The sequence below is a fragment of the Polyodon spathula genome, chromosome 3 (assembly GCF_017654505.1).
Source record: "Polyodon spathula isolate WHYD16114869_AA chromosome 3, ASM1765450v1, whole genome shotgun sequence".
NCBI classification, from domain to species: Eukaryota; Metazoa; Chordata; class Actinopteri; order Acipenseriformes; family Polyodontidae; genus Polyodon; species Polyodon spathula.
The window spans coordinates 61,009,277-61,027,736 of NC_054536.1; the positions used below are offsets into that span (position 1 = coordinate 61,009,277).

An 18,460-nucleotide genomic window follows, 5' to 3' on the forward strand; every position below is an offset into this window, starting at 1 on the left:
TAAGATTGTGTCCCCCGAGTTCCCATATCACTGAAAATAGGAAGTTTTGAGCTTACATGGTTAATGAACTATAACAGTAGCAAATGTGGTGGTGATGGTGGTTTTGAAAAATAATTCTAACTTCCTTTACACGGATGATTGATTCGTTTGAAAAGGTATGTAAAAAAATAACCCAAAAAAATACTTCAACATTATCTGGTGGGTCATCCAAATATGAAGAATAGAGCCAGACAGCATGTCAATGTGAATATATGGAGTACACCACAAGTTACATGCCCAAGGTTTGTCATGCCACTATTTGTCTGTAATGTGAGCTGAACTGAAATGTCAAAAAGAATAAATCTTGGTTACAGGAGGGACTTTGATAAAAGGAGGACAATAGCAATCTTGTCTGGTTTTATGGGGTGTACAGTATGAAAGGTACATAGTCTGGGGTCATGAGAGCAGAACTGATACCAGTAATCCAACCTTAAATCGTTTACAAATGTCCTAGTGCAAAATGAACATCCATCATAATGCACTGCATATTGACTTTATGATCAAAGACAATTTAGAGACGCTCTCCACTTTTTATCAAGATTATTGTTTTCAGTAACAATGGGATATTTTCACCGAACTTCCTGATTTTTTCTTCTCACAAAAACGGGCAAATGTTGCACAGGACAGCATCCTAAAACATGCAGTGACCGTTTTTTAGAAAACAAGTTCTATATAAATATATACATTAACCATCTTGGCAGGAAATGGCGTTGTGGAGAAGTCAGACCAGAAGAAGGAAGCACACACAGGTCAGGTAACTGCAGTTTACAGACGCAGTGTGCGTCATTTATTAAATAATATAAAATATTTAAAAAGGTTTAAACAAAAATAAATCACGAACACAAAATACAAATATAGGTCAGGCTGGGCAATCGCCTTCACTGATCCTATATCTGCTGTTTTTAAATAAATCTGCTCACTCTCCCATTCACTTCCGAACACCCACCCGGAGTGCAGAGAGCTGCAGGTATTTATGCAGGTGACCATCTCCCGATTAGCAATGGCCACCTTCTGCACAGGTTTTATAATGTGGATGCGGCTTCCCACCCACATTGCAGAACAATAACAAAACTAAAACAAAGCTACGCCATCATACAATAAATAATAAACAAACAAAACACACTGCGGTTCGCCGTCATCTATTAACAAAATAAAACACAATACAATAAACAAATACAAAATAACACAGGAGCGTTCTAAAAATGAACAAACAATACGATTAAACAGCAGGGCTTTCCTACCGCCCTGCTACACCATCACATCAGATTTATGTGATAAGGAATCTGCATTTTAGACATAATATTCTGTTGTTTTACTTTGAGATCCAGAACTAGAATACAATTTGTGTCATAAAACCTGAAGTGCTCCAATGAACCAGGAGCCAAAATGTCATCCAAAGCTTAATCACCCCTAATGTTTAAAATGTGTCTCATAGATTCAACCGATAATATGTGTAGTGGGGAGTTTTACTGACAGTTATCTGCTCTGGAAAACAGAGGGATGCTGTTTTACTTTAACAAGCTCAGAGGAATAAGCATATTTCACTGAGATATTGAATAGATATTATGGAGTGCCATTTGTGCCCAAACAATTTCACAGTACTAAAAATGCATTTTGGGCACAGTAACATTTTACTAATTTTAGTAATTATTTAATTTACCAACCCATTCATGCTGAGAACTGAACTAGTTCAATACATGTAGTGGTTGCTATGGGGGTGTGTGTGTCTCTCTGTTCTTATCTGAGCAATGTATGTGTTGTTGCATGTAGGGTGTAGGCAAGAGAGCACTAACCCCGCCAATTATCCAGGGTTCTTAGAAAAGTATTTTACTTTATGTTACTCTGTATTAGGGCTAAATCATAAACTCTAGTAGAAGTGAATTCCTCTGTATAATTTTACCTGATTACTGTGGTTTGAAATTGTTTGTTGTATCTGGTAATTTTTACTCTCAGGCCTCAATAGATATTAAGAATATATTAGGCCTTGTTTTCTTACAAATGGGTGACCACAAAGTGACCTGAGACAAAAAAAAAAAAGTAGAATAATGGCTATTCAGTTTCAATAAGAAGTGGGGACAACCAGTATTTAAGACATGTCAGTCACTTTTTACTCCCAGCGCAGGGAGTAACAGGGAGCAGGTTTTTAGAATTGACTAGCCGTGATTTGCATATAGAGAACATATTGGTAAATAAGGATTATAACCTAATTACTCTAGGTAGGGAAATAGTGTTGGTTTGACCGACCCCTTATTAAAGAGTGTATCGTGAGAACTAACAGGTAGTGTAAAGAGTAGCTGAAGAGAGCTCTGAGTGGGAATTGTGCAACAATTCTGTCAAAATACACTACCATAAGAGTAAGAAAGTTAGGAGTTGTTATTGCCGTGAGGGCCAGAGCGACGGGCAGCGTCTGGACATAGTGCACAGCACATAACTTAAATAGGAGCTATGGATTAGTTTATTAGAAAGGCAGAATCATGTTCTCAGACTCTCCAACGAGAAATGCATAAAATTGTTGGTACAGTGGGGGAAAAGAAAAGAATTATAGAATGAGTAGAAACACAAGAAACAAACAAGAAGTAAAAAAAGAAAGAAATAAAATAACTAATGCAGTTTGGGACATATATATGCACCACGAGAGCAGATGCAGTTATAGCATCAAGAGAGAAAAAAGTTAGACAACTAGCAAAAGACTTAACCAGGCTGTCTGATACAGTAAATGTATTAAGAATCAGTGCAGAATCCTGAGCAGCTCAAAAAAAAGGTTTGAACTACTAAAGGAAGTAGGGCCAGTGGAGTATACCACTGATTGGTGGGAATGGGCAGAGAGCATGGAGGCAGTATGCCATAGCAGGCCAGATTTAAATGAAACTAACTGGTGTGCTGTAATAGTCACCTGTCTGACTTTAAGAAAGCATTAATCTTACACCCGTACACATGTCCAGGGGAGAATCCACATGTCACCAATTTAATTTAGGAGGTAGCTGGGTTGCTAGGGATACAGGGAGTTGGCATTATGACGCAATTCACTTCCATTAAGCAGAAACAAGGAGAGTACCCCATGGCGTATGGCAACTGTAAATACACTGCTTATGAGTTAGTGGTACAAGTGCCAGGTTATAATAATGATCCTTTTTAAAAGGGCTTTTGTAACAGGCTTGGATTCACAATTTAAAATGGCTGCAAGTATTAATGTAACAGTGCAACATCCCTGGTGAACCACTGTATAGCGCTTACAAGCTACATTTCAATTGTTGAAAGGAGGAGGGCTATTGGCACCATGCCCCTCCACGAACCCTAAAAAAGAAAAGAGTAGAAGGTACTAGATTTTTGTGCTATAATTGCAGGAACCAGGCCATATCTCCCGCAGGTGCACTAAACCACTGAAACCAATGGCAGCTGCTCTGGCCCCCAAGCACAGACACTAGGCTAGGACTATGCACTGACCTGACTGAGGCCCTTAAGACCTTTAATGAGCATTTATCAAGAATAGGCCCAGTGTCCGCAGTTGAGCATACCCTGACAGAGGGATATACTAAGCTCCGCTAGGCCTCCACTAAGCTGTTTTTCATTTGGTTACGGCAGGATAGATGGAATCGGCCTTTAACATCAACGGATCAGTGAGTGGAGGCCCACTGGTCCCTTTTTTGGTCAATACTGGTGCATCTGTATCTATTCTACACACCGAGCAACCCAAACGACACCCCTTATTCTCAAGTGGCAGCACCTATTAACCTATTTTTCTAAATCTTTTTCAATCAGCACCGCTAACGGTATCTTAAGGGTAGGCCAGGCCTACATTATGCTTATGTATCTCCCCAGTTGGGGTTAGTATTTTGGGTAGTGATGTAATGCAGGAGGTGGGGTGTGCCGTGGATTATTTGAGCAATGTGTTACATGTTGGATAGGAAACAGAACATTGTGCAGTATTCACAATGGTGGATGTATATCAGTAATTAAAAAGCCTGAATCGTGCACACACTAACCCTTCTATACATGTTATCATTACATCTCACCAGGCAGCATTTACAACTCATAAACATTAATGCGGCCTGTTGCAAGGTGAGGAAAATATAAATGGATCGCCACATAAGGGAGCCCGACAGTAATGTTACCCAAGGGAGGCAGAGGGCGACTTGCAGAGCGTTATCACATCTTTACTACACTACCGGTCAAAAGTTTTAGAACACCCCCATTTTTCCAGTTTTTATTGAAATTTAAGTAGTTCAAGTCCAGTGAATAACCTGAAATGGTACAAAGGTAAGCAGTAAACTGCCAGAGGTTAAAAGAAAAAGTTTAGGTTACTGAAAACTGAAAAATAATGTACATTTCAGAGTTATATAAAAAGGCCTTTTTCAGGGAACAAGTAATTGGTTAACAACTTACAGCTGTTCTGCAGCAATGGAAGTAAATTAAGCCTTGAAAGTTAATGCTAACAATTCCTACAGATGTCCCAACTTTTGTTGATTACTTACAAACCCTTTGTCTGTATAAAAGCAGTGTTGGAACAGACTGTGTTACTACACCCTCTTAAGCATTATTTGGACAGTATTGTACTGCAGGAAGTAGTATATTGCTATCATAATGGCGAGAAAAAGACAATTAACAAAAAAGACAGACAGACCATTATAACCCTTAAATTCCAGCATCGTAAGAATGTAGCCATTGTCAAGGTAAAAGCAGAAGCTAAAATACAGAGTAATGAGCAGGCCGATGCTGCAGCAAAGGAAGGGGCAGCACATTGTCCCATCTGGGAAATTCCACAAGGTGAACCTGTATCAAGGGCAAATGCCAAAGAGCTACCAGACTCTCAGGTCTCAATAGATGCTAAGAAAATATTAGGCCTTGTTTTCTTACAGCACTCATGAAATTGCTTCTGGTAGTTGCAGTTCTTGTTAAAAGGAAAAACAATTCAGAATGTTTATTTAATTTTTATATCATAACTCGTTTTGAGCATTTTCTAATCATGTAGGCACATAAGCTGTCCTCCCACTCTATGTAACACAACAGAGTATTTGATGCTGCACTGCCCAACATGAAACTGCCAGAGCAAAAATGGTTAGAAAATAAGCTAAAGCGGTACATCAAGCCGTAGCAGCTGACAAAAGACAGGATACAGCTTGCAATGATATGAAGATTCAACAGACCAGCAAAGTGTACAGTGAAAACTGCTTCACTAGCGTCTGCCCCAAGCACTTAAAGAAACACACTTCATGGTCATAAAGGGTTAATACCTGTCAAAATGAGAAAACAGGAGTACATGATCTGATTTCGTCCATAGTCCACAAAAAGGGAAACAAAACCGAACCAGGTAACTACAGACCAATAAACCTGACTTCTATTATATGCAAACTTATGGAAACTATAATTTAAAGATTAATACTCAAACTGAACGCAGTAGGGATTCAAGGAAATGCACGTACATGGATTAGGGAGTGATTAACATGTAGAAAACAGAAAATACTAATTAGAGCAGAAACCTCAAAATGGGGTGAGGTAACCAGTGGAGTACCACAAGGATCAGTATTATGTCCTCTGCTATTCCTAATCTACATTCTGGTATAGTAAGCAAACTTGTTAAATTTGCAGACAACTAAAAAATAGGAGGAGTGGCAAACACAGTTGCAGCAGCAAAGGTCATTCAACATGATCGAGACAGCATTCAGAACAAGGCAGTCACATGGCAAATGACATTTAATAGAGAAAAGTGTAAGGTACTGCACACAAGAAAGAAAAATGTGCATTATAAATATCATATGGGAGATACTGAAATTGAAGAAGGAATCTATGAAAAAGACCTAGGACTTTTTGTTGACTCAGAAATGTCTTCGTCTGGACAATGTGGGGAGGCTACAAAAAAGGCCAACAAGATGCTAGGATATATTGTGAAAAGTGTTGAATTTAAATCAAGGGAAGAAATATTAAAACTTTACAGTGTGTTAGTAAGACCTCATCTTGAATATTGTGTTCAGTTCTGGTCACCTTGCTACAAAAAGTATATTGCTGCTTAGACAGAGTGCAAAGAAGAGCAACCAGAATTAAAGGCAAGTCATATGCAGACAGGCTAAAATAATTGAATCTATTCAGTCTTGAATAAAGAAGAATACACAGCAATCTGATTCAAGCATTCAAAAGTCATTGACAATGTCGACCCCAGGGACTTTTTCAACCTGAAAAAAGAAATAAGGACCAGGGGTCACAAATGGAGATTAGATAAATGGGCATTCAGAATAGAAAATAGGAGGCACTTTTTTACACAGAGAATTGTGAAAGTCTGGAACCAACTCCCCAGTAAAGTTTTTGAAGCTGACACCCTGGGATCCTTCAAGAAACTGATGAGATTCTGGGATCAATAAACTACTAACAACCAAACAAGCAAGATGGGCCAAATGGCCTCCTCGTTTATAAACTTTTTTATGTTCTTATGATACATTTTAAATACATTTTCTTCTGGGAGCAGCAGCTCAGATGATAGATTTGTTTTACTATGACTTAATACAAATGTTTTAAACTCTATAGTACCAACTAGGGGTTATCTTCTTGTTTACTTAATAAAAGAATGTAGAAAAGCACATCTTGCGCATCTTTGTGCATTAATGTGATGTGAGCTCACATATCAATGTAATATGTTTGATGTTGATACTTTTCTTGGATTTGTCAAAGTGTCTTCACAAGAGTGACTCATTAAAAAATGTCATCAAATTCAGCCGTCTTATTTACTTCATAGTAGCGTAGCAAATATATGTGAGTTGGGAGACGAGAGAATATGCCATTAAAACTATAATGTTATTAGTACATGATTCTCATAAACATGCATCATTGATTTCAAAATGTTTCTGAGATACCTCACCAATATCCAAGTAACTGCAAGACAGTTACAAACACAATTAGGAACCAAATCAGATAAAAACAGTCTTCAATATGTTATATAGTGAGCAAACAAGGAAAAAAAAGAAGGAAGTCAAGTGAAAGAGGTTCTGTAAATCTTGATGAGATAGTAGGAAGTTAAGGCTATGGGGTTTAAATAAAGCCTTTAGTTGACACCAGCCTAAAAGTATATCACAGTTAATGTAATGAACTGTTTCATCTCTTCAGATCAGTTTATACAATAACCTTTGTTTTGCTGCCACATTGATAGGATAATTTATTTAGAGAGCAGAGAATACACAATGGTTCATAAAACGCAAAAATATTAAAGAATGAGGGAAGACATAAACAATGCCATTGCTGTGGGGGGCTCTGAATTCAATGCTTGCTGAAGCCTTTATTGTGACATCACTGCTAAAAGCTGGCCACTGAAATAAATATGTTTAGGAACACCCACACATGTAGCATACACTGTACTTATATTTAATTTCTAACTTGTTTTGCTATCCTAATATTATCTGTGTTACTAATATGTAAAGTATGTATCTTATGTTATTTCTGCTTAGATCAACATTTGTCATGCTTACTAATTAAATGACTGAAACAACTCCTCAAGACTTATTTTAGTGAGGTTGGAAGCTTAATGAGGTATTGTGTGCTGAAGTCTTTTCAGAAGCAATTTTTGCTGGATTACTGTGATTTAAGCAGAAATAACAATTTATATAAAGATAGGCCATTCTGATCAATAAAATGTACTTAGTAAAATATATATTTTTTCCTAGAAGCATAAACTGGCTAATTATCAGATAAAGCCCTGATTCACCCTTTAAAGAAAAAAAAAAGCAACACAGAAAAATAAATTTCTTTCAAAAGCATAGGATAGCAACTATGAAACATATTAAGAACAACTGAAACTATTATCTGTGTACAGTGTGTACATTTGGTTTACTAAGATTCAGCTGTTTATGCTGTGAAATAAATGACTATATCTTGCTAAGTGTTGCTGCAAAGTGGTTTCCGATAAAGATAACAGGAAATTATAATTAGCCTGACTCTAAATCAGATCATACTATTTATAGGAAGGAGTTTCAAGATATATAAACCTGATATACAGAGAACATGTGGTAAAATATGTATGAGAGAAAGAGTTACAAAATGAGCAATACAACAGAATACATTCTTATACTGTACACTGGTCACATTTCCTGGGCTAAATGGAAGAGTGAAAATATGTACAGTAGAGAGTCACTTATCCAATCTTTGATCAACCGTACTGTCTAATCACCCGAATGCTTCTGTAATCACGTGATGAATTATGTGTGGAGTATTACACACACAGCTTCTGCTGCTAAAACGGCTAAGAGATTTAGCCGCCAAAAAAAAGGACCAATACTGAGGCAAATGAAAGTTATTCAGACCACCAAAATCTTACGTGGCGCATTGTCTTTAAATGGTTGCAGCAAATTAAAACAAATTAAATTAAAGCAAATTAAAACAGTCACCTCATCTTGGTTTTTCGTCGATTTTGTCAGTAAAGGCTGGAGATCCAGTCTATGTTATTGAGCAGCTAAGAACTTTTATTTTATTCATTTCAATTGCATGATATTACAATGCCGAATGCCTTGATAGAAACATTTTACTGAAATTTTGAAGTTTAATTATTCCTGATGTTTTGTAATGTGTACAAGTTATACTGAATTGTATTCTTGATTTTCAAAGTTTGTTATATGGTAGGTTAATTATAGTATTCCATTACCTTAACTGTGGGTGTTAAAGTTTTACAGAATTGCATTAATTTAATGATTTGTAAAGCTTTGTAATTGTCTATGCTTAATGTGATAGAATAGGTTACTAGCTATATATCATCAGTAGGTACTTGTGTGCTAAGTAGTTGTGTGTTCACTTGAATCTATTCATTATTAATACCTGTTCAATTATCCATACACATTGATTATTCAAACTGGTATCAGTCCCAATTAGTTCAGATAATTGACTCTACTGTAATTATACTACCTACATTTTTTTAACAATTCTAGTCATTACCTAAATTAAAAGGATTGCAGTGTCAATTTAAGATGCTGTCCCATTGAATGTTGTTTTTTTTTTTTTTTGGTATCTAATGATGAACTCATTAATTTTATTCAGGCTGTTTGTAGTTCCCAGTAATTTTTACACTGCTTCTCAGTCTTGGCACAGTTAATTTAACCAAGCTTCAGAAACCGGACAAGAGGCAAATCACTTACAGCTGGAATTGGCTGTTTGTTGATCTTTAGTTCCCTTTCAATCTTGAATTGTCAACCATTACAAGTTGGGAAATGATCCTTGTGTGAACTGAGCACATATTTAAAAAGCTGCCTGATAGGCCCGGTGTGACCACATGTCTGCTGCATGGAACAAGATGTTACGTCACACAGCAACCTTTGCCATTTGATTCCTCACAACAACCTGAGCAGATGTGTCTTCACTTTTTCTGTTTTTATGAGAATCTCTTTCTCTTCGGAGACTGTTTGTGATTAAAAAAATAAATAAATAAAATAAAAATAAAAAAGTACCTCGCTATTCCGGCTAACAGGGTAAGCGCATTGCAAGCCTGTCTGTTCTTTTTTCATCTTAGACAGTCAGTGCAGGTGGTGCTGCGCCAACGGTTGCTAGGTCTGCTGGCCGCAGCCTCCTCTGTCCTCCCTCTCGGTCTCCTCCATATTTGCAGGCATGGCTCAATGCCCATGTAGTTCATTCAGCTCGAGACAGACACTGCCGGCTGACGTGCCCTGAGCTGGTGGAAGAATCCTCGCCACTTCAGCGAAGGAGTAACTATGGATGTAATATACCGGAGAGGTGATGACCATGGACGATTCCAACCTCGGTTGGGTGGCGGACTGGAACGGGAGGGGGACCAGTGGGGTCTGGACCGGCAGGTGGCAGTCCATCCATATCAATGCTCTGGAACTGAGGGCAGTGCACCTGGCCCTGCACCATTTTCAATCAGTGCTGCAGGGCAGGCAGGTACTAGTGCGCATGGACAATACCACTGTCGTGGCATATGTCATTCGCCAGGGTGGACTACGGGGTTGCACCAAGCGGCGTTCCAGTTGCACAACCACTTTTTCTGTCCCTCAGGGCAGTCCACCTGCAGGGAGTTTCGAACCAGGTAGCAGACCTGCTGTCGAGGGGGGCTCCTCAGCACGCCTCAGAGGAGTCCACACATTGCCCTCTGTGGTTCTCGATTCAGTGAGACAGGGGCCCTCTGGGAATCGATGTCCTAGCCCAGAGCTGGCCTCAGGGTTTGCTGTATGCCTTTCCCACTCTAGTGCTGATCCCGTCCTTCTTGGAAAGGTACAGAACAAGGGCGCGAGGGTCCTCCTGTTTGCTCCGTACTGGCCCAGGAGGATATGGTTTGCCGCTCTGAGCCAGTTCATTCAGGGACAGCCGTGGCAGATCTCGCTACGCAGGGACCTTCTCAGTCAGGCTCAGGGCCATCTATGGCATCTGTACCCTGGGTCAGTACAGCTGTGGGTCTGGCCCCTGAACAGGAGCGTCTGAGTGCCCTCGGACTCCATTATAGCCACACTACAGAATGCTAGAGCCTCTTCAATGAGGTCTCAGTATTCTTATAAATGGAGGATTTTCCAGGAGTGGTGCTTGGCGAGAGACCATGACCGCACCTCCTGCCCCATGTCAGTTGTTTCTACAGGCCCTCCTAGAGGAGGGTAAATCCCTGTCTATGTTGAATGTGTACCTGGTGCTATATCTGCATGACATGTCAAAATTGACTCTGTGTCTCCCGGAGCTCATTTTTTGGCAGCACAGTTTTTAAAAGGGGCTTGGTTGCTCGACCATCCCCTTAGACCAATGGTTCCTTCCTGGTGTCTGGACTTCTAGAGGCTCTTACAAAGGCTCCTGTAGGGTTCAGAGGCCTTGATGTAGCTTGACCTCTTGCGCAGCAGCTTTCCAGTTAGGCTCACACCAGGGCAAGGCTTGATGTCTGCTTTGGATCATTGCGACAGCTTGGGTATACATTTCCCAACTCGGAATGGTTGAAATTTCGAGATTGAAAGGGAACGTTAGGTTACTTACCGTAACCTTGGTTTCCTGAAAAAAATGTCAACCGTTAAATTTGCGAGGTCACTAGCTCTCCTTCATTGCCATACAGAATCAAATAGCGAAGGTTGCTGTGTGACGTAGTGTCTTGTTCCAGAATGCAACAGGCACGTGGTCACACCGGGCTTATCAAGCAGCTTTTTGAATATGTGCTCAGGTCATGTGACACAAGGGAAATTTCCCAACTCGTAATGGTTGGCATTTCTTTTTCAGGGAACCGGAGTTATGGTAAGTAACCTAACGTTCTCCTGGTCAACACTTCTGTGTTGGAGTATGATTATCACTGCAAAAAAGTATTTTTTTACTCAATATTTAATTAAGCCTAACTAACATTATCACTAGAGAACAAAAATACTATAAAAACACAAGTTTAATTGTAATCCCTTTTTAGGTTATATTATTTAACAGTAAGAGATCAACCTTTCTGACATAACACTATGTGATTGCCAGTCATGCATGTGTTCACAAATTGAGCCTCGGACATGCTTTGTGCAAATAATTTATCTTCTAGACTAAACCTGTCATTGTTTGAAATATTACTGCTCTCATTCTGTGTGACAGAATAATGAAACACTTAAAAAAGGCCACAGAGAACTGAATTTATAAAAGTGAACTTTCTATAAGAAATAGAATCAGATATGGGATACAGTATTTATATGGTATATATATATATCACATGGCTTGTATTATATGGACATACGGTACAGTAGTCCCTTGTTAATACATACATTCGGTTATGTCGGACACAAGTTAGGTCCCCCAAAAAGTAAACATTTTAGTGTGATGCTAGGTCACTGTGAATTGCATGATCCAAAGAGACTCATTGAAAAAAAAAGTTTGATATACTGACACCAAAGAGAGGACAAAAATAAAGGGAACAGATACAAGCTGCCTACTAAATCACAGAAATAAAGAACATGATTAAAAGAGGGCTGTGGTAGTGTACTGGTATACTTGCCTTTGGCAGCCAAGGAGAACACACAAGAGACTGAGGTAGAGAGATTGACGTTCTTACACAAACACACAGGATTTAATTAATAAACATAAACAAAAAGTAAACAATAATGTCATGTGACGCTACCAGAAACCCTAGAGCTCGCCATGTTTTTATAATGATGCTCCGCTGAGACATGCACACCTGCCTGCTGGAATAGCTGATTGCTTTCAGCTGCTGTTCCACGCAGACAGGTAGGGGTCCCAAACAGAATAATTCAAATAATCTATTTGCACAAATCCATACATTTACAACAATTAATCTCAAATATACAGAATTCCCATGTGCAAAGCTTCCGCCCTGTTACATGGGCATATAAAGTCTTATTCTGCATTGTTAAAACTAACTGTGATCGAATGGTTGGAAACGGGCGAGAAGCTTTCAGAAATACTGATGGACTCCAGTGGTTTGAAACACATAAAATAATACAATTTCTGAATTTTAAAAGAAAAGAAAGTTGGTCTCATACCAAGAGAAAACTAAAGTAGCAGGTAGGCTGTGTCTCTTACTGGCAGCCATGCATCCACTGAAAAATGTTATAGGTAAATCTTTTTTTTTGTTGTTTTTGTTTCTGTAAAGATGTGTTTTTAAACCGGACCACTCATTATTTCTGACAGCCTGTCTGTCCCCCGACATGTCTGGTTTTTACTAAGTTACTACTGAATGTAATACTGACCCCTATTCACAATAAATTTAACCCAAGTTATTTAAAGAATGGTTTGTTCTGATGAATTAAGTAATTCATTTGAAGTCTAATAGGCAGTTCAGTGTGTGTATGTGTGTGTGTATGTGTGTGTGTATGTATGTATGTGTGTGTGTGTATATATATATATATATATATATATATATATATATATATATATATATATATATATATATATATATATATATATATATATCCTTCAAAACAGACTTGTTTTTAATAATGCTGGAATTGCTACTGTATGAATAAGACCCAATGATTTATAAGGTAGGGCATACCAAAGATAAACTAAAAACAAGCAGAAAATGCCACCTAGGAAATTAACAAAATCATATCAAGTACTTCTATGACGGCATTCCTCACCGATACAATTCAATACCAATATTCTTAAGTATGTATTGGATTCAAATTTGTTTCTATGTTAAAGTCTGATTTTCAACCTTTACTATCTCTGAAATATATTAAAAGCCTAACCTGGAGTTATGGGTGCACCATTCAAGTTAATTTAATTATCTTTTTTGTTTGTTAGGAATTTACTGACTTTTGTGTCTTCAAGCTTAAACCACAACTATTTTTAATGACATATTGTGTAATGAATTGTAATATGATGTTGTCCTCTGATAAATATAAAAAAAATGAATCCTCCCACAATCCAACATGAACAATGTTATTTCCTTGCATTTGGGGCTATATTTCCTATCACTGTAAGGAAAGATCAAAGCTCAAATAAGCTGCTTGCAGCCCTATTGGTGAAAGTGCATAGAATAATAAACAGCCTTTTGGATATAATTTAATCTAATCTTTTCTACAGAGAGTAAAGACTTGTATTAAAGATACATTGTGAAAACATCAGACTATATCCAGTTCCTAAGTCCTTTTCTCATTAATTAAAGTCAGATTTTTTTGCACATAACTGTTTTTGAATCTGACGTTTTGAGACTTTTTGAGGCTTAATGAAGTGAACTTGCAGAATTTATACAATAATTCCTTTGAATATAAATGAATATCCCTCACAAGCATTCAATGAACCTGCAGCTTTCTCTTGGATTATCTTTAAATATTCTTTGAAGTGGTCCTAAATATGAGAGAAAAGATGACATCAAATATAACTTTGATCAACAGCCCACCTTTATTTTTAAATTCTTACAGACTACTTCAGATGTAAAAGGGTATTATGCTTATGCCATGTGATTATACTACCATCAATTTGCTTACTACAGCACAAACACGCCTATATTTAACATACACTACCCTCTGAATGTTTGGAGACAAGATTGTTGCTGTGGTGATATACAGTAAACGCAATACAACTGAAGTGAACTAAATATAGGCCTGATGTGGAAGCAAGTCCAGCACTGTTGCTCAGACACACATTGGTTCTGTGTTCATTTTCAAAGTCGTGTCATTCGCTGACATTGCAAAAGATTGCTTATAATAAACGTTCACGGATTAAACTGACTAAACCAGTCGTCAAAGGGGCTTGAGATTGCTTAGGTATCACAGTATCCAGTAAGTTGTTTTGTAGAAGATGCACTTTCTTTTGTATCCATTTGTTCAAAAGCTGGCCCATATACTTTCCATTTACAGTAATTAGATCACAGAAGTTCATGTTTACAATATGAAAAATTTAAAGTACAAAAACCAGATTAATATTGAGTTTCTGAATAACTATATAGTTTTACATAATACATCTTAGTATATTAGATAAGTTTACTGATCTGCTGTTGTAATTGGTATTATTAGTTATATATTTAATTGCTGAAAGAGGCAAAAAGAAAATATAAATTCTTACCAAATTCCTTTGAAACAGATATGGAGTAAATACAACTGTTCCCAGCGCTATAGTTCCGGGGATAGTTTGTTGATAACACAGTTCCCTCAGATCCAGTTGATCGACCTCCACATGGAGCTTAAAACACACAAGAAACAGCAACTTTTTATGTAGTATCTAAGGATATAGTACCACCTCTTTCATTATATGGCTATTCATCAAAAATAAATATTACCCCCAAAAATGTAACATGGCAATACGTGACTAAACATACAGTATGTGCAGTAGTGTAAAACAACAAATAAATTATTCTTAACGTTACTACTATATGTGTCTCACATAGAATAGCCTTTGGGCTCAAAGAAAGAACTGAAAAAAGATTACCTTGGCAGCTAGGGAGAGCTCTATTCCACCCAGGTCTCCCATCATCCCCCATAATGCAAGTGAGAGTTGAGTGTCCCTGAAGAACATACCCTGCTTCACAGTAGTATGTAACTGTAGAACCCAGCTTGTAATCACTCCCCAGCCTTGTACCATTCATAACACTACCAGGATCAAAACACGACTCCCGAAGCTTAGCTTCAAATAAAAAAAGAAATCGATATATTTAACAGCTTTCAGTTGCGCCTTTTTCTGTATTTAACCTCCTGTGACCTACTTGTAGTTGACTTTAGACTGAATGCCACAATACCATAGATGAAAAATATTAGACTATAAAATAAACTCATTGTCAATCAAATGTATTGTTCAAAAGTGAATTACATTTTAAATACCAACACAATAATGTATGGCGATGTAATTACTGGAGGGAAAAGATCTGTAAAACATTCACCCATATGGTAATTTACATGATGGTTAAGTTGCTTCTTACTGTACACAACATGATAGAATTAGGCTAAGTGGTTCTGTGAGAGTTGGTGTGTTGAATTGGACATCAGAATAATGTGTACTCTGTGGGTTCCAGAACTGTGAATGAACAACCACTTAAAAGAAGACCATCATCTTCACTGGCGCCAGAAAATACCACCGCACAGGCTCTGACAGAAAAATATTGATAACAGTCTTTGGAAGGTGTTTAGGTAATTATGTTAGACAGCCTTCCTTCTATGTGGTGCTATTAATCTTAAACACATAGCATAATATAGCAAAAAAAAAAAAAAAAAAACTAAAGTACAGTAGTACTATAGTCGTGAGTGTCAACAAACAAGTGTGTTTATGAAATCTTTCCAAGCATATCACAATGTCTTACTCAAAAAACAAGTTTTTGCTTACCTTTATATTCTAGATGAAAACCTGTATAGCTAACAGACCCATCACTTCGAAATGCTAAGTGCATCGAGTTTGAACTGCTTTCAATTCTTTCTGGTAGCTTGCTGTCTTGAAAGCTACCAATTAGGTGACTGTTGCTGTCGGGTCCATCGTAGATATAGAGGAAATCATAGTTGGGTTCAATGCTGAAACTGTAAAATATCAGACAAAATAGCTTTTTACTAAATATTTTGTACCGAATATAAATCAGCCATTGCAGAGGGGGTGACTTTATATTCTATTCTAAGAGACCCTTTGTTGTGAGCTTTTAAATTATGCATCTAAACGGTAATGTCGTTCTTGTGCTTCAAATGGTTTGGTAAGCTCTATGTTTTGTGACAAAGTTGTCTACAGTAGTCAGCGGTTATCAGATACGTAACTTCAGTAACGTCTATTTAATGAGGTCAGTTCTAAAACTAATGACCATCTTATACAGAAAGTCTGCACAGCAAACAGAAATATTCAAGGAATTAATTAACTTTCTAACAGATCATACTGTTTTTTTTTATTTTTATTTGTATTTTTATTTCCAAGTCTTAAGTAGACTGGTAATGGATCCAGTCATTTTCTTTCTTTTTTTTTTAAAATCCGGTCAGAAACATCTACAATGGCAGAATACTGCAGCTCAATGATTAATGCCAACATAATTACATTTTAAGTTAGACTTATATATCCACTGTTAACCCTAAAAATCCTCCATGCTAGTAAAATAATGCATGTAGTTATCTAAAACTACAGAATTAATATAAAAACAACTATATATATATATATATATATATATATATATATATATATATATATATATATATATATATACGTTTGCTAATCAGCTTGATACAGATCTCAAAAGAGTATGGATTACCTTTAGTTTCAAGGTTTAGTAAGGCAAATAAAACACATTTACTCTTAAGGTTTAGTAAGTATATAAAACATTGCAAAACAATGGACAGAATGGTAAAATACACCGCAGTATATTCAAATTTAGTTAACTGTAACTACATAAAGTACTATACATTTATACTATACAGTAGTATAAATGGACAATTTAGTGTATCTGCATGCATACATAAATATCTGTGTGTTTGTTTGTGTTTGGATATGTGCTCCATACTGTAAATGGGTTCATAAAATCCAGGGCTATTACCAATTGTATGCAATATATACAATGTTTGACCTACTGAAAGACTACATAAAGTAACAAACAAACCACAACCTCAAGATGCAAGATTACATATAAACAAATGTTAATGAGAAATGTATACTATCTGTAGTACGTAGGAGTCAACTGCCTAGTTAATTTAGGAATATTATATTATCCAGTCTAAACAGGGCTTTCTTAATTGAAGAATGGGCAGTTTATAGGAACTATACAGTAAAATATATACATTCATACAATATATTGTATAGATTTTTTTTTTTTTTAAGTGTATCAAAGTAGGTTACATTTAAGTTGCCTAAATGCATCATCATTGATCTTGTGGATGTATTATTAGAAAACAAGTACTTTAAGTTAAATCAGCCTACACACTTCAGTAGATTGATGACTCACAAGAGCGAACGGAAAGCTAAACATGAGAACACTCTTAACACTACATAGCAGACACATCTTTTTATTAGTTCACTGATAATTACATGAGAAGTAAACATGTGACGAGTTATCAATTTGTAGTTATCATAAAAATCATGGTAAATGGCATTCTGTCAGAGAGGTCATAATGCAAACTTTTTTACAAAGTAGACATTTCATTACTAGGTCTATATTCACAGTAAAGTGTACAGTGGTAGAAATGGGCTGCATAACAGAAATCAGTGAAAAGATACTGGACGCCCACTTTAAAAGGAATTAGGCAACTAAGTGCTTTGAAGGCTGGTAATATTGGCATGGTGGTCATGTTTCCAAGGCAGCACATAGTCAGTCATACAGCTAGTGCACTTACAACACTAAAGCTTTTTAGGTGATTACATAAATGTACAGATTGTAGCTTTGAAAGTATTTTCATTATGATTCCTAAACATGAACTGCATTTTAATGTGGTAATACAGTACTAATAAAGCAACAATAAACTAAAAAGCAATATTTAGGTCTAAAAATAAAGCTATTGTGACATTACACATTACTTAAAAAGTCTGAAAGTAGGGCATTTAACTTACTGGAATCAGTTCTATTTTTTAAAGTTAATGTTATTTGGCTGAAAAGAGTAGAAAATAAGAATAAAGCAACACATTAAAAAAATAATAAATACCTGATAAATGCAAGTGATAAAACATAGTCTAAGTTTACAGTGATTGTCCAGTCACAGTCTTTGCTATGCGGATATGGGTGTGGGAAGTTTGGAGAAAGAATAAACCCTGAGGATCCAGTCAAATTCCCTCCACATGGTGCTGCAAAGCACAAAAATTGAATTATTGACCCAACAATTTTTTGAAGTAAAAAACAAAACAAAATTAATTAATCATTGTTAAAACACGTATGCATCCTGGTACTCACTTGTGTTTTAGTTTAACTTCACTTCAATGGTCTAGCTATAATCAGACCAATAGCACAAGTACCAGGATGTACTAGTTTATCGATAGCATTGCATTTTAAATATTTGCATATTCTCAATTAAAGTAATAAAACAATGTAAGAACCAAATGATTCTCAGCACAATCAAAAATAAAAGTTAATAGAAACAAGTTAAAA

General features: G+C 36.7%; 1 protein-coding gene across 1 annotated transcript in view; it reads right to left on the reverse strand.

Annotated features, from left to right (window-relative positions):
- The window catches only part of LOC121313274 (CUB and sushi domain-containing protein 3), a 514,488-nt gene that overhangs the window by 122,822 nt on the left and 373,206 nt on the right, over positions 1–18,460 (reverse strand). The window contains exons 28-31 of the mRNA XM_041245642.1: positions 18,021–18,159; positions 15,742–15,929; positions 14,854–15,048; positions 14,491–14,607 (exon numbers count right to left, since the gene is read on the reverse strand). Coding sequence (XP_041101576.1) covers positions 14,491–14,607; positions 14,854–15,048; positions 15,742–15,929; positions 18,021–18,159 — 639 coding nt within the window. The remainder of the gene's footprint in view (positions 1–14,490; positions 14,608–14,853; positions 15,049–15,741; positions 15,930–18,020; positions 18,160–18,460) is intronic.